The sequence below is a fragment of the Polyergus mexicanus genome, unplaced genomic scaffold (assembly GCF_030449975.1).
Source record: "Polyergus mexicanus isolate NDT 795.1 unplaced genomic scaffold, iyPolMexi1.0 SCAF_14, whole genome shotgun sequence".
NCBI lineage: Eukaryota > Metazoa > Arthropoda > Insecta > Hymenoptera > Formicidae > Polyergus > Polyergus mexicanus.
The window spans coordinates 2,096,694-2,112,269 of record NW_027223334.1 but is presented as its reverse complement, the minus strand read 5'-3'; the positions used below and the strand labels follow the sequence as shown (position 1 = coordinate 2,112,269).

General features: G+C 35.6%; 1 protein-coding gene across 4 annotated transcripts; it reads left to right on the top strand.

The window, feature by feature from the left end:
* The first annotated feature begins 9,018 nt into the window (after positions 1-9,018).
* On the top strand, positions 9,019-14,898 carry Nucb1 (Nucleobindin 1). 4 transcript variants are annotated; one of them, XM_070307370.1, is made up of 12 exons: positions 9,020-9,176; positions 10,597-10,735; positions 10,810-10,923; positions 11,741-11,962; positions 12,069-12,174; positions 12,333-12,409; positions 12,477-12,579; positions 12,673-12,853; positions 12,987-13,143; positions 13,564-13,620; positions 13,718-14,116; positions 14,195-14,898. In XM_070307370.1, exons 2-12 carry the CDS (start codon positions 10,607-10,609, stop codon positions 14,426-14,428), a joined length of 1,779 nt encoding a protein of 592 aa, XP_070163471.1. In that variant the 5' UTR covers positions 9,020-9,176; positions 10,597-10,606; the 3' UTR covers positions 14,429-14,898. The 4 variants fall into 4 exon arrangements, with proteins under 4 accessions (XP_070163469.1, XP_070163470.1, XP_070163471.1 ...); XM_070307368.1 differs by having other exon boundaries at positions 9,019-9,176; positions 12,069-12,165; positions 13,718-14,898; XM_070307367.1 differs by having other exon boundaries at positions 13,718-14,898.
* The last annotated feature ends 678 nt before the right edge of the window (positions 14,899-15,576 follow it).

Here is a 15,576-nt window from a genome sequence, read left to right as displayed (position 1 = left end):
CTCCTCCATCAAATATCGGGGAATTGCAACCGTGACTAGATTTAATACCGGTTAGTCCCCCCCGTCCCCTGCTCGCGAATCGCAAAATTGCGATTCTGGAACAGCGTTGATTCGAGAATATCACTCTTTTGGAAAGCTCTAGATTTCGCGCTAATGTCGGAAGCATGAGGTAAATTGAAGTGTGCCTTTATTTTAAATAGTGTCATCGAAATTTAAACGTATAGACGTGTTTTATTTTTCGCTATTAATTTTCTCCTCAATTTTCGCAATCTTTCTTATATCTTATAGTTTCCTTATTCATTTATTTTTAATCCACGCCTTACGGCTTTCGATGGTTTCCAGTTTTATATTTGCAATTTGTTTTTGTCTCTATATTATTCCATTGAATATTAACATATAAATGAACAAACATATTTAATTGAATCTGAATAAATAAATCTAAATTTCACTAATAACATAAATAACAAAAATAAGATGTAAACTATAATCAAATATAGGATAGGATTAAATAAACTAACCTATACTCCAAAAAGCTCTCTAACCTAAACTTATATAATCTTCAATAAATAAACTCAAATAAATATTAAAATGAAAAGGAAAATAAAAATTAAGTCCATGTTTTTTATGTCTAATCACGAATTACGTCTTATTCGATGAGGATTGTTTTTGTCTCTATATTATTCCATTGAATATTAACATATAAATGAACGAACATATTTAATTGAATCTGAATAAATGAATCTAAATGTCACTAATAACAAAAATAAGGTGTAAACCATAATCAAATATAGGATAGGATTAAATAAACTAACCTAAACTCCAAAAAGCTCTCTAACCTAAACTTATATAATCTTCAATAAATAAACTCAAATAAATATTAAAATGAAAAGGAAAATAAAAATTAAGTCCATGTTTTTTATGTCTAATCACGAACTACGTCTTATTCGATAAGGATTATCATTTTGCGCGTTATTTTTAATCAATTAATTATCTCGAAATTTTTTACGCGACTATCTCGTCTTTTTTTCACGTGTCTTCCATCGCTGGGAAATAATGGAGGTGGGGTTGCGAATTCCGTACAGACCGTTCGCGTTTACGTTGGTATTCACGCTCGTGCGTTTCTGCGCGCCGTCAGCATCTGCAGAATGCAGATGAGTGCAGATTGCATTCGGAGTAGTACCCAGCGCGCGCGCGCGCGCGCGCGAGTCGCGTTTTTTTTTGCGTCGCAGAAAAGAGACACGCGAAGAATTTGAGCGAGCAGAAAAATCCCAGCACGCGAATTATACACGCGTTTGCGCGTGTGTTGCGTAAGAGGAAGTTCGCGCGCGAAGTTTACGCATGCACTTCTGATTAAAGTGTATTGCGTATTACAAAACTCTTGAAAGCTCCCGACCGTCAACAAGTATGGCGGTCGTTCCAGCGTTGTGCAATTCAATTTGCTTCATATCTCATCGATCGTCGTCGTTGCTGATGAGTTATGATCGATAATTCATCCCGTTTTTTTCATCCGAGGATGCGCCTTAGCAGGCACATAACCGCATTTTTATTTCAAGGCTGTACAATTCATTATCGCCATCTATGTTGTAAACACTTCATTAATACAATGTGCGTATAAGTTATAAAACTACTCGGTTTGCACAAGACCCGATAAACTTACAAGCCACTTTCATAAGAACATAGGATATATATAAGATAAGATTTAAAAAATTTCAACTATCGAAAGATTAAAATTTATGAAGACATGGTCATATAATTGCATTATTTTATTTCATGAAGTAAATCATCATCATAATTATTTCTGCATATATAGTAAAAATGAAAATAAGATATTTTTACGAATTTTTGTAAGATAATAATGCAAGTGTAAATATAAATGAATATAATCAATGTGCTTTTATTCAAACTTGTTACCGTTTAATAAAATAATTATCACAAACTTTTATCATAATTAAAACAAATGTTTTATGAATTTCCGTGACGTAACCTTAAAAACCACTTTTATAAGGACATAGGATATAGTATAGGTATAAGACTAAAAAAGTTTCAACGATCGAAAGATTTAAAAAAAACATGGTCATATTGTATAATCGCCTTATTTTATTTCATGAAGTAAGTCATCATCATAATTATTTCTGTATATACAGGGTGGCCTCGAACGTTCCAGTCAGACTTTGAGATCTTATAGGAAATTTAATTCTGAACAAAAAATTTTTTATAATGGGTCGAAAAATGCTTTCTTAAAAAGTTATCGCTCAAAAACCTCTGAAATTGTAATTATTTTACACATTTTTCCAAATATCATGGAAAATGTGCGTCTTTTAACAAAAAGTACCAAAACAAAAGTTGTAGAAAATTAAATTATCTTTTAAATGAGATCAAAATGATTGTTGTACGTTCCAGATTTTGATATAATCAGTTTCAAACGTACAAAAAGTGCTTTTGTTACTTATTGTTAGATCGATTAAAATCGAATCAGGAGGAAATCCGTAAAGCGACTAGATCGGTCATTACTCGATGCCGAAAGTGTATTGGAGCTAGGGGGGGACATTTTGAGAACAGTTAGTTTTTTCACGTCTTTATTCATTTTCTACTATTACGTGCTATTTTAGTTTAAAAAAATTTATTTTATTTTTATTAAAAAAAAAAAAAATATTTTTTATTTTTATCGTTTTTTCAAGAAATTTATTAAGTTTCATTTTCTTTTTATTTCATTTTCTTTTCACCTTTTGCTTCCTTTGCATCAGAGGTTTTTGAGCGATTACTTCTTAAGGAAGCACTTTTCGACCCATATTTATAGGAATTTTTTTGTTCAGAATTAAATTTCCTATAAGAGATCTCAAGGTCTGGCTGGAACGTTCGGGGGGCCACCTTGTATAGTAAAAAAGAAAATAAGATATTTTCACGAATTTTTGCAAGATAATACAAGTATAAATATAAATGAATATAATCAATGCTTTTTTTTAAACTTTTATCATAATTAAACGACAGATGCTTTATAAATTGCCGTGATGTATACACAAAGTATATGTATGTTTGCTGACTACATATATATGTTATGTATATCTCACTCGCGGGCAAAGTGTGTTAAGTAAATAAATATTTTTATTCGATTGGACAGCTGTTCTCGCATCCATAATCTCTCGCAATCGTTTCACAACATTAATGGTATAAAGTTCATCTTATGTAACAACGCGGCGATTCTTCGCGAATGCATTCCATTTCGTTGATATATCCGGCTGACCTTTCTCGCCTGCGGCTCGTGGCGAGTGCAAAATTGAAAGATCGTGACATTTGCAACGCCGATGCGTACGCAACATCCGTTGCATTCGCTCACTCGATTACGAAAAAAAAAAGGAAACTGATATCCCCGATAGCGAGGAGAGCGATAATCATGCCTGATGCATTCCAAAACTCGTACAGATATCCGACTGACCTTTCTCGCCTCTCTCGGCTCGTTGGGTGTAAAATTATTATTCAACCGCCGTCATTAAGGCGATTTCCATGAAAAGAAAAAAAACACGAGCGAGCAGATCGACGATTGCGTATCGCAATATCGAAAGGGGAGCGGATTGCACGAAGGACTCGCGGTTGTGTGTGGCTGGAACTTGCAAAATCTCAAACCGATCGGGTTTTAGATTCTAGATTATCATTCGTAGCGATATTACATGTATAATAGCCGACATACGAGAAGCTCTCGTGAGACTTTCGTCTTATAATCATTGCGTATATAGAACGTTGGATTCCGCAATCTCGTGTGTGGATTCATTTTTATAAAACATTCTTGTATACATACATATGTCTTCTTATATTTAATAATTATTATTTGTATCTTATTATTTATATGATTTTTTTTACAAAAGTACGCTTTATATACAGAGTGTTCCGTAAAGGCCATAACAACGCTTAAGGATAAATTCTTGAGATCATTTTAAGATGATTTTTTCTCAGCAACAATGTCGAGAGTGATCATTATTTTTTGCACTTTTTTTCATCATAGATCTTTGTAAGCCTTAAATTAAAATTCTCTCTCTCTCTCTCTATTAAAGTAAATTCTATCTGAAATTACTCTAATCTTACTCTTAAGTAAGAGATTTACCCTTAAACGTTATTACGGTCTTTACGGGACACTCTGTATAATTGTATTATAAAATATCTGATTCGAGCAATTCAAAGTCCATTTATCTTTGATTTATCTTTCGAACAAAAATCTGTGAAAACTCATTTGCATCTCATCACTCCAATTTTACCGTTAAACCTAATTGACTTCTCGGGTCTTAAACGAAGCCGAATCACGGACCCGTGTCGAACTCTGGATCCCTGCTCGATGATTACGTGAATAAGGATCAACGATGACTTGTACAATTCTTGTCAGCGACACGCTACGACATACCAGCGTCCATCTCCGCGTCCGTTCTTCTGGGAACCGAACGAGGGAGAGCCATACGATTCCGCGAAAAAAGTGTGCCCTGTACAAGACAATCGCGAGATATGGCGGAAGCGGCTAAATGCTTAAACGCTCGAAAGGCAGGCTTAAATGCCGCTGATTGCAGTAGGAGGGAAATGAGAGGTTGCACGATGTACGACTCCGTAATTCCGTATGTCCATTCTTGAAGGCGGCGGCTAGCGATGGCACTCGATGGTACTCTAGTATCGAATACTCGTCACACACTCGTCGCACAATTCAGGATCTCTTTCTCTCTCTCTCTCTCTCTCTCTCTGTGAAATAGAGATTTCAGTTTTAAGTGCTAAAAAGGTACATATGATTTTTTCATTCATATAACATTACGTCGCGCGAATTTTTTGTGTAAGATAAAATTATTAAAAAATCCTATTATTTTTTATATATAGTTATATAATTATATAAAAATAAAAATTTCTCGCTATTGATATTGAGTAAAAGAGAGACCAGCGAAGCGATTTTCCCCTAATGTTATTTATTTTAGAGCGTTTTCCTCCGGGCGTCTCTCATTAATGGTGCTCTTCAATGAAGATAGGTTTAAGAGCGACCCTCGACAGATATTTAAGTAGAAATATTATTTTCTGACGACTACCGTTGGGGACTTAAGCTTACACTTAGTTTAAAGATCGCGTTTAAAGATGAGTTCAAAGGCTATATCTGTGAGCAAAAGATTTGTTCCTCTCGATTCTGTTCTCAGACATCTCTTCTTTCTTTCTTCCTCCTCTTTCTATTTACCTGTTGAACTTCGAGTACCGAAAGTGTAAAGAAGAATAGTAGGAACAGACCTGTGATTCGGACAGGCGTGAGAAGATTATCCCGTGAATTATCTGGGAAATTTCTCGAGAGATAAGAGGATGAGTCTTAAGGAAGAAACGAGGGAAGATACTTAGGTAGCAGATGGAACGGGATGAAAATTGTCTGTAGGCCAGATAGGCCACAATTAACGGCAGAATGCATCTGGCCATGATTGTGGAGAAAGTTAAAAGTAAAGTAAAAGTAAAATCAATTCGAGAGATGATACTTGAAGTAGTTAGTAGATAAAGAAACTATACATCGTGTTTATAATATTTCGAAAGTTATCGGTTCTAAATATTTGTTCATTAGAAAACGTACGTTGACGCTTTATTCAACGTATTTATCATAGACCAGTGCATTAAGATTATGTGAGTAATACATACTAAAATCGTAATAATCTTCAGCAATGTCGAAGGATCGAGCGATGACTCAACTTTTGAAAGTAGAACTTATCTAGCCTTCCGACCGTGAGAAAGTTTCCAAAAAAAAAAAAAAAAGAACTAAACTAAATCCAGTATTTTAGCACTTTAAAGCTGTCAAAGAAAGGTCCCAGGATCCACGTAGAAGGAATTTTGTCCGAAGAAAACATTGAAGTATCTCGACGAAGTTTCTTCTCTCGAATTTTCTATATCTTGACTTGAGCTTTTACTAAGATCAAAGAGATATTATACTTATATGTATCTCAACGAAATTTTCCCTTGTACATCCTTCATCCTTGAATTCCGCGAAGAAATGAGTAATGGTAAAAAAAGTTGCTAGACCTCCGCGGCGGGTCCTCAACAGGACACGAGAAGATATGCCATCCCTGCGCGGTAGGTGGTCTATAGTTGGTGGAGGATGAACGCCGCCGTCAGCTTGATTCCTCTCCAGGGTGAGTTTCGCTCTTGAAGGGACGTGAGGGAGGAGGCCGAGGCGCAGAAGCCTCCAATGTACGGGGATGATAAAGGATCGTTCTACGCGACGACGAGAGCGGCTCGTGAGCGTTTCCGGTGACTTTGCAGTTTCGCGATGCCTAGGTGGACATAAAAAGCGGGATGCGCAGCAGCGGGAAAAGACAAAAGAAGCGAAATTGGTCAACGGAACGAGAAGAGAGATGGGAGGGAAAGAGGAGGGGGAGGGGGCAGGCGGGAGTAGATGGAAGACGTCAGGTATACGAAGATCGTTAGCTCGAAGAAAAATTAGCCGTTTGTCGGAGCCCTGCCCTGGAGATGGGTCAATCAGATACGAAAACACTTGTCGGGGCCCGGAGCATTGTGGTCGGCGAGGTAACAGGCCGCTACAAAAGATATAGACACAGGTATACCGTCCTAATGACCGGCCCAAGAATTCAAACCTTCGCCGTGGAAGTTGGGAAGAAATCGGAGGGAGCAGAAGGAGGAGAAGGCTGGCTTCCTCGTGTCATCTCACGAGTTTCGGGATGTGGAAACTCGCGTGTGTGATCTCCTACGCAGCGACTTGCCCCATCGGCATCGGCGGGGGGTCGATACTCGCCCGGGATCGATCTAATGAGGACTTTTACCGGTTCGTAGCGATCTGTATCCCGCATCGCGTTCTCGCTCATATTATGCTTAATGCGTGTATTGAGAAACGTCACTTGCGACAACGATGACGGCGGTGCTGGCGACGTGACACAAAAGCGCGGTTGACGCAGGACACCGTATGGGGTACCGTTATCACAGATGTGATATCTCGTCGAATAGAATTCAGAGATAATATTGTAATATTTCTTACGATTTCAAATCTTAAGTATCCTCTTAAGAAAATTAGAAAACCTTAAAATATTCGAATATTCATCAAGTATTATTGATAAAAGTAGATTTTCTTACAACAAAAAGAGAAATTTACAATGTGAAGTTTTCTTCAACGTGCGAGCATCGCTGAAAGCCCGGAAGGGATTTAACCACCTGAGATAAGAGAGATACGAAAGGAATTTAAATCCCGATCTCGGAAGTTGAAGAATGCTGATGCGATTTTCGCGGTGGATCGGTTCTGGGTATTGTCGAAACGTCACGGGTGTTCCAAAGTGACGACACTCGGTTAAAGCCAAGTGGAGAATCGTGTCCGGTACAGGTTCCGATCTGTCAGGGGCGTGGTCGTAAACTTTAGTGCCCACCCGTGTATATAGTTCGGAGACCACCTCGTCCTGTCGGCGTGTTCGTTCGTTCGTTCGTTCGCCATCGATACGATGACTTCTTCTCCTTCTTCCTCCCAGTATTTCTTCCTTCTCCCTTTCTCGCGCTTGGTGTTTCTTTTCCGGTTTCTAGAGCGAGAAACACACCGGACCTACTTGCCGCCCAAATCAAGATAGAGCAGCTGACCATAAAACGTAAATGGGGTTATTGGCCCGAGAAAGAGCGAAAGAGAGAAGGAGAGAGAAGGAGCCTTTAAGCCCGGTAATAGATTTCCACTTTGCCGCAGCACCGCGTTTAGCACGTCGCGCTCGCAGACTTATTTTTTCTCCCTGACTGAATCAACCGGCTCGATCACGAATTTTATGGTCAATCTTATAACGTTGCGTTAATTATTGCCACGTCTCTTTGAGACGAAGAAAAAATTTCGTCCGTAATTAATTATACTTATAGTGTAATTAATTGTGTAGCGGGATTCTCACTGGAAATTTCTTTTATTCGCAAAAAATTAATGTTATTTATCAATGATATCTTTTGTAATTAAAAAGTTCGCGGTGTGTGTGTGTGTGTGTGTGTGTGTGTGTGTGTGTGTGTGTGTGTGTTTGATAATTTATTTTAAATTCTTTTTAAGATCTTTCTTTCTCATTATCAGTATAGTAAAGAAAATAGTCATCAGCGATGTCAATAGGTTTGTTTGTACGAGTTGTACGTTCGCAACTATATGTCTGGCACTCGGCCAATGTAACCATCAAGCTGTGAATTGAAACAGTCGTAATTATCTATGTTGCGTGGTACTCGATAAGTTTATGCGCAATTTCTTTAGAAGGTTAAATTATACTGTTTAGCTTCTCACTTTAATTCATCGATTTTCAATCTTTATACTAATTTTTTCTATGTCGTAATATAATTACATGAAATTATTCATACAATATTCATGCAAGTTGTTAATACAAAAGTGTCACAATATGAAAAAAATACAAAGCTTACTGTCTTATATTTATTATTGTGGATTAAATATAAAATTAATCGAAATGAATGAATGGGGCTGGATTTATATTATATATAAATTTAAAAAGTTGCAGTTTATTTCTCATATTAATTAAGAGTAGCATCTTGAAAAATATGTAACTTTAAATAATCAATTTTTAATTTTAAAATTTTGATATTAATTGATATTTATTAATAAAGAATATTGATATTTATTAATGGAGAAAGAGAGAACTTCACACACACATACATTTACAACTTTGGATTACAAAAAATCGCTATTGAAAATATTTTTCGATATTTTTAAATGGCCGCGTTCAGCAGAGAGCAATCGAATGTGATTGGTTCTTACTTTCAGAACCAACGAATCAACGTCGAGTATTGACAAGACGATAACTGAGCGCTTTCTCTGCCGAATGTAGCAAACTTCATATATCTCGTAGTACAGGTGCGCGATCAGCTGATATATGTCAAGTCGAGCGTGAATGAGACATCTGTCACCATCTAGCGTACGCGGCACGTGTCTCCATTGTGCGATCCATTGATGTAACGCGCAATGGTACACATATGTTTATTCGCGATGTACGAGGGCGCTGTCTGTATTCTCTTTCTCTTTCCTATCCGCGTCATCAGCATCAGCAAGTGCTGGTGCTGGCTGTGGCTGGCAGGTCAGGCAGGAGCTGTCTGGCCGTGTTTGCGGTTGGTTCATCTGTGTTCATCTGTCGTATATGACGGTCTGTTTTCGGTTTCTGACTTGCATCTGGCGAGCAGCCGCGACGTCATTTACATCGCATATGCTTTACAACGTAAGTCTTGCAATTTGCCTCTAATCTGTATGATTATTAGGTTATCTATATAACACGATTGTCGTCCACGGGAAATCCCGTACTGTCCCTGATTAGTCGTTGCGAATCTGGCGCAGAAACTTTCACTACGTTCCTCTCGCGAATGATTTTTCGCTGAAACGTTCATTTGCGACATTGATCGCGTTATATGCTTCTGTGTTCTTTTTGCATGTTTCATCAGGTTTTCGAATTCATATGTATACGCATGCAAGATTATTGGCTCTGTCTCCTCTTGACACATATGCGGAACAAACTCATGGATGTTGCAATAAAAAGTTTTATCGAATAACGAGCAAAAATACATGAAGTAGAAACCAATACTTTATACTTTTACACAGCATATACATTTATGTGTAAAAAATAATATAAATAATAAAATAATAATAAATATATAATAATGTATATAAATTTTTACATATATAAAAATGATAATATATTATATTGTATATATATATATATATATATATATATATATGTAAATTGCTCCAATATTGTTACAATATTGTTCCATACATTTTTCATTATTATTTTCCACATGTTATATAAAAAATATATTTATATTGCATTAGATATATGTTTTTATTACAAGAAGAAAATTACAGAAATGAAGAGATAACTTATTCTATCTCTTTCATCTTCATTTTTCTTAAGTAATAACAATATTCTCTTACAATATTAATTGCCTCATCCCTTTCTTAATTTTATTGTTATGCCTATTATTTGCATGTTTTTTAAATATCTCTCTTTTATTATTGATTAATAACAACATATTAGTATTTTATTTCATCTGCTTTCACAATTTCAAGCTAGATTTAAAAAGTTTAATGATGAGTTTCCAAGTATTATGCTTTTGCAAGCTTATTTTTTATTTAAGAATTTTGTGTGACGGCCAATTGTTTATTTGCATGGGTTTTCACGAATTTATATACACACACACACACACACACACACACACACACACACACATATATATATATATATATATATATATATAGACGTAATTTTCGTAGTTTGTACATATCCGGTTTTTTTAAACGCGATATTGCATGCGTATGCATGACGCAATTTGTGCGTAAATACATGTGGCCTGATTTGAATGTTGCTATGCTAGACAAAAAAGATTTATTATAAAGTCGACCATTTTTATATCAATTTTTTTATTAAGTATTCAAAAGATGTATCGTAATCATCGTTAATTAATCTTTATCAAATAGAAGATAATGCATTGGATAGAAAACTAAAAAAAATATTAAACTGATTTTTAAGTAAACATTTTACAATATAAATAGATATAAGTTATGTCTAACGTTTTGCTTTTATCTTATTTTGGAAAATTTTTCTCTTGTTTCTTATTGTTATCTCGTATCTTCTTTTCATATAGTTCCAGAAAAATGCAGTACCGTTTGCCACTACTTTTAATAGCTTTAATAATACATATATCGGTCGCACCGCCCGTCACGCAAAAGAAGGATGGGGATCACAAGGATAAAGAGAACGAGGTCGATGACATGGAAGATATGGTAAGTTATTTTTGAAATGATTCTATTGATCTCTAATTTCTCTCTTCCGTGATATCAAACGTTTGTCTTTATAGGGAACTGACTATCAGCTAGAATATCAGAGATATTTGAAGGAAGTAGTGCAGGCTCTGGAAAGTGATGAGGAATTCCGCGCGAAATTGGAAAAAGCCAATGAGGATGATATACGTGTAAGACTGCGTTCGGAAACATCATCTACGAGTGTCGTTATATCTTTGTTATTTACTGAAAGTTGAACAAAAATAGAACGATGCTCGAGTGCTGTTTCCGAACGTACCGTAAGTATTATTATAAGAATTACGAGTTCTCTTCGATTGTTCGATTGCCTGATAATCCGGATTTTTCACCCTTACTATCCTCATAGATTGAGAAGATTTGAATGGAAATATATATATATATATATAAATCTCTATTATAATAATCTACACTGTAAAAAATTTTCTAAAAATTCAGACATATTTTTGTCTAAGGTTTCAGATCTGGGTGTCTGAAAGAAATTTCAGACAATCTATTTTAAACATTAAAGTCGTTTTTCTGAAAGTTTAGAAGTGTGTCTGAAAATTCAGACAGTGTATCTGCAAAAAAACTGCAGATACTTTCTGAAGTTTCTGTCAGTTTTTTTTACAGTGTAGCGAAAGTGCTAAATTATTTTACTTTGAGTGAAAATATATAGAAAGCGCAGTACTGAAGAGCATGCTATCACAGAGGAAGTATAGTAAAAAAGAAGAAAGTAAAGAAAGGTCTTTCCACACTGAATCAATCAATATTATACTAGTTTTGAAATCAAAGAAGTTTAGAATATCAAATAATAATTTATTTAGTAATAAAATTGTAATGTAGCACGAGAATATTAAGTGTTGAATAGATTGAAATTTACAATATGACGAAGAGACATTGAAGAGTCGAACATTTAATATTTTCAGAGATTTATATTGCGAAATTTTTAATACACAATCTATAATTTCCATTAAATAATTTTGTACACAGACGGGAAACATAGCGCATGAACTGCAATTCGTGGATCATAAGATCAGGTCAAAGCTGGACGAATTGAAACGAGAGGAATTGGAGAGATTGAGACATCTTGCTACCAAAGAACATAATCTAATGAATGGTCTGGATCTGGACCATTTGAAGATAGCAGAGCATTTGGATCACTCCAATGCACATACGTTTGAGATAGACGATTTAAAGAAATTGATTGCTAAGGTATTTTTGTGTTTTTTTATGTAATATGTAAAATATATAACAAGCTTTCATATAAGAGCTGTCTTGTTTGATGAAGGTATATTCAATTATTACTAAAATATTGCAGACTACGCTAGACTTGGCAGAAGCTGATAAACGAAGACGTCAGCAGTTTAAAGAATATGAGATGGAAAAAAAGTTTGAGGAGGAGCAAAAGATGAAGGGTAATACTGGTACAGAACGTAACATTTTTAAATTTGATTATTTATTACTTAGTAATATTATTAAATTATAATATAATTCTCACAATTTAGTGAATATTTTTACATTAGTAAATAATTAAAACAATCATTATTCAACTTTTTGAATTAAAGTTTTTCATTCTTGGAAGGTATGAAGGAGGAAGAAAGGAAAAAATATGAAATGGAGCTGGAAGTAATGAAAAAGAAACACAAGGATCACAAACCAGTAAGTTGGAAAACAGATACAAGTCTTTCTCCTACTTTCTTTTCTATTAAGTAATATGAATTTGCAGTTACATCACCCTGGTAGCAAGCAACAATTAGAGGAAGTATGGGAGAAACAAGATCATATGGAAGACCAAGACTTTAATCCCAAGACGTTCTTTTATCTTCATGGTACGAAATATTATCATCATTGTTAATATATATTATTATTTCGTTACATTAAAAAAAGATTATATTTATGTATACAATTTTAAATTGATTTAGATTTGGATGGTAATGGTTTCTGGGATCAAGATGAGGTAAAATCTCTATTTCTTAAGGAATTAGATAAACTTTACTCAGAAGGCGCTCCAGAAGACGATATCTATGAGAGACGCGAGGAAATGGAAAGAATGAGAGAACATGTGTTTAACGAAGCTGACCTTAATCACGATGGTCTGATAAGGTACTTATTGCAACAAATTATCAAATTTCGCACTCGAAATTACATTATTTTAATCGATTTATATTTACATTTACATTAATTGATTACCACAGAATCACCGATAATGAAGAAATGTATTTGTGTTTTTTTACAGTTATCAAGAGTTTTTAGAACAGACGAAGAAGCCCGATTTCCAACAAGATGAAGGATGGCAAGGGTTGGACGAGCAACAGATATATTCTAAGGAAGAATACGAAGTTTTCCTGAAACGCAGGAAGGAAGAAATGCAGAACATGATTGCCAAAGGAATGGTGAGCGCTTAATTATCGTATGTAATCCTGTGTGGATGTACTTTAAATGAGTAGAGAAGCCGTGAATCCACTTGCGTATGCCAGATTAAATATCCTCACATATGCCGAGGGATTTAATTTTTTTATATTATCTTTTTAAATAGACGAACACAATCTAAATGATTTTGTGTCTGATTTTGTTATATATTTCTTTGACAGCATGCTCGAAATAAATTTAATGTATGAATTTATTTTTCAATTGAATAGTAGGTCTTTTTGTAGGTATAACATCGCGCGGCTATAATTATAAGTATACTTGACAACTCGCTGACAAACGCTTTGACAAACTTGCATAGTCATTATTTTGCTTTGACTAAAAGACAAGTCTGTAGTGATTAGAGTAATTAACCTAGATTGTGCACTTTTTGTTGTTGTTGTTAGTCACCACCACTTCCATTATCTCCTGATACTGCACATCTACCTGTCCAACACGAACAGGTAAGTAGCCGCGAAATCGTGAAATATTTGCAAATCCAAGTCTTTTATCAAACCAGCAACTCTCTCTTCTTAATGCATGTCTTGTTATATTCCACAGTTTCCACCGCAATACCAGTTTCAATCCCAGCAATATCATCCACAACAGATACCTTCGCAGCAACAATATCCAGGACAGATACCACTGCAACAACCGATAATCGGCCATGTGCCGCAACAATACCAGGGACAAGTGCCGCAGCAACAAATCTATCAGCCTCCGCCACAACAACATTATTCCGATCAGATTCCGCAGCAACATCAGTACCAAGCGCAGCAGCCACAGTATCAAGTGCCAGGACCACAGCAGCATTTCCAAGTTCAACCACAGTACCAGGGCCATCCACAGCAGGCTCAGCCACAATATCAGGGCCAGTCACAGCAGGCTCAGCCACAGCAGGCTCAGCCACAGCAGGCTCAGCCACAGCAGGCTCAGCCACAGCAGGCTCAGCCACAGCAGGCTCAGTCACAGCAGGCTCAGTCACAGCAGGCTCAGTCACAGCAGGCTCAGCCACAGTATCAGGGCCAATCACAGCAGACTGTGCAACAATCTCAGCCTCAGCAAGTTCAACAACAATCTCAAGTCCAACCTCAACAGAATCAGCAGCAAATGCAACAACAAACTCAGAATCAAGTGCCACAAAATACTTACAATAATGCCCCGCCGAACAATCAAGAAGTTGAACAACCCAGCCACAATCTTCAAGAGAATTCAAAGTCCGCCGAACATCAAATTAATCAGAACAGTTTACCGAAAATGCAGAAGGTGTAGATAACGCAAAATGCTAACCAAATATTTGGTAAAAGTGTTTTTACTTTGTTTCTTTTTAAATTATGAATTGATAAAAATATCGTATAGTTCGATGGTTGCCGATTTTAAGAACCTATATATAATATTTTTCAAAAATTTGCAATTTTAAAAAGTGCAATATATAGATATAGATATAGATATATTCTATACAAAAGCTATCGATTAAAAATAATTTTATTTTAAATATGTATATAAAATATTATATTTGTGTATATACATATATATATATATATATTGACATATACAATATTAAACTTGCTTTTTTGTAGGCCATCGAATTCATTCAACAAAAATTGTTCCTAAATATGATAGAACAAAATATTTTCATTGTTCTTAGAAAATTATTTCTTTATTCGATACTCGAGAAAATTGCAGTTATTTATATTGTATGAATATCTTAATCGCTTGAATAAATGTTTTCCGAAAAAGAATTTTTTTTCAGAATTCTTCACGTTATCTTTCAAAGTTCAGTCAGGGATTAAATTTTTCCTTAAATTTAATAAAAATATTTCTTATGTTCACGATTAATATTTTATCGAAAAATGAGTAGTTTTAATGAAATTAAGAAATTTACGAGAAAGGATGGAGTAGGGAAGATTTTTATGAGGAGATGCAGAAAGAAACGCATCTTTTATTTCTCATATTTATTTGTTATTGCATACTGTTTATGTTAGTATATTACTTAGGTATACGTGCCAAGTAGCAACTTAAATGTATGATTGCGTGATTCATCTGTTTGTTCCACCCGTCAAGCGCGCGGATAGGTAGGTAGGTAGGTAGGTAATGTAACTTGCTTACTCCACTATATATAGGGTGTATTTATAAGTATAGCATACCTCGCGGTAGAACGTCATCTTACAAGCTAATCGGTAATAAATAAAAGTGGAACTCGGGGCCGGACTGAGGGGGAAGGGGATCTGAGGGAATCTGAGGGCAGGCGAGATGGGGGAGGGGGAGAGGTAGGATGTGGAAAACGCGTTTAATAATGGGCGAACGATTCTGCGTTTCTGCGTCCGTGACTAAAGCAAACTGCGCGCGAAGCAGCACGTCTTCGCGCGTTTTTTAATTTTCTTTTTCGAAGTAAATCGGGAACGAACGTCGTTTCACGA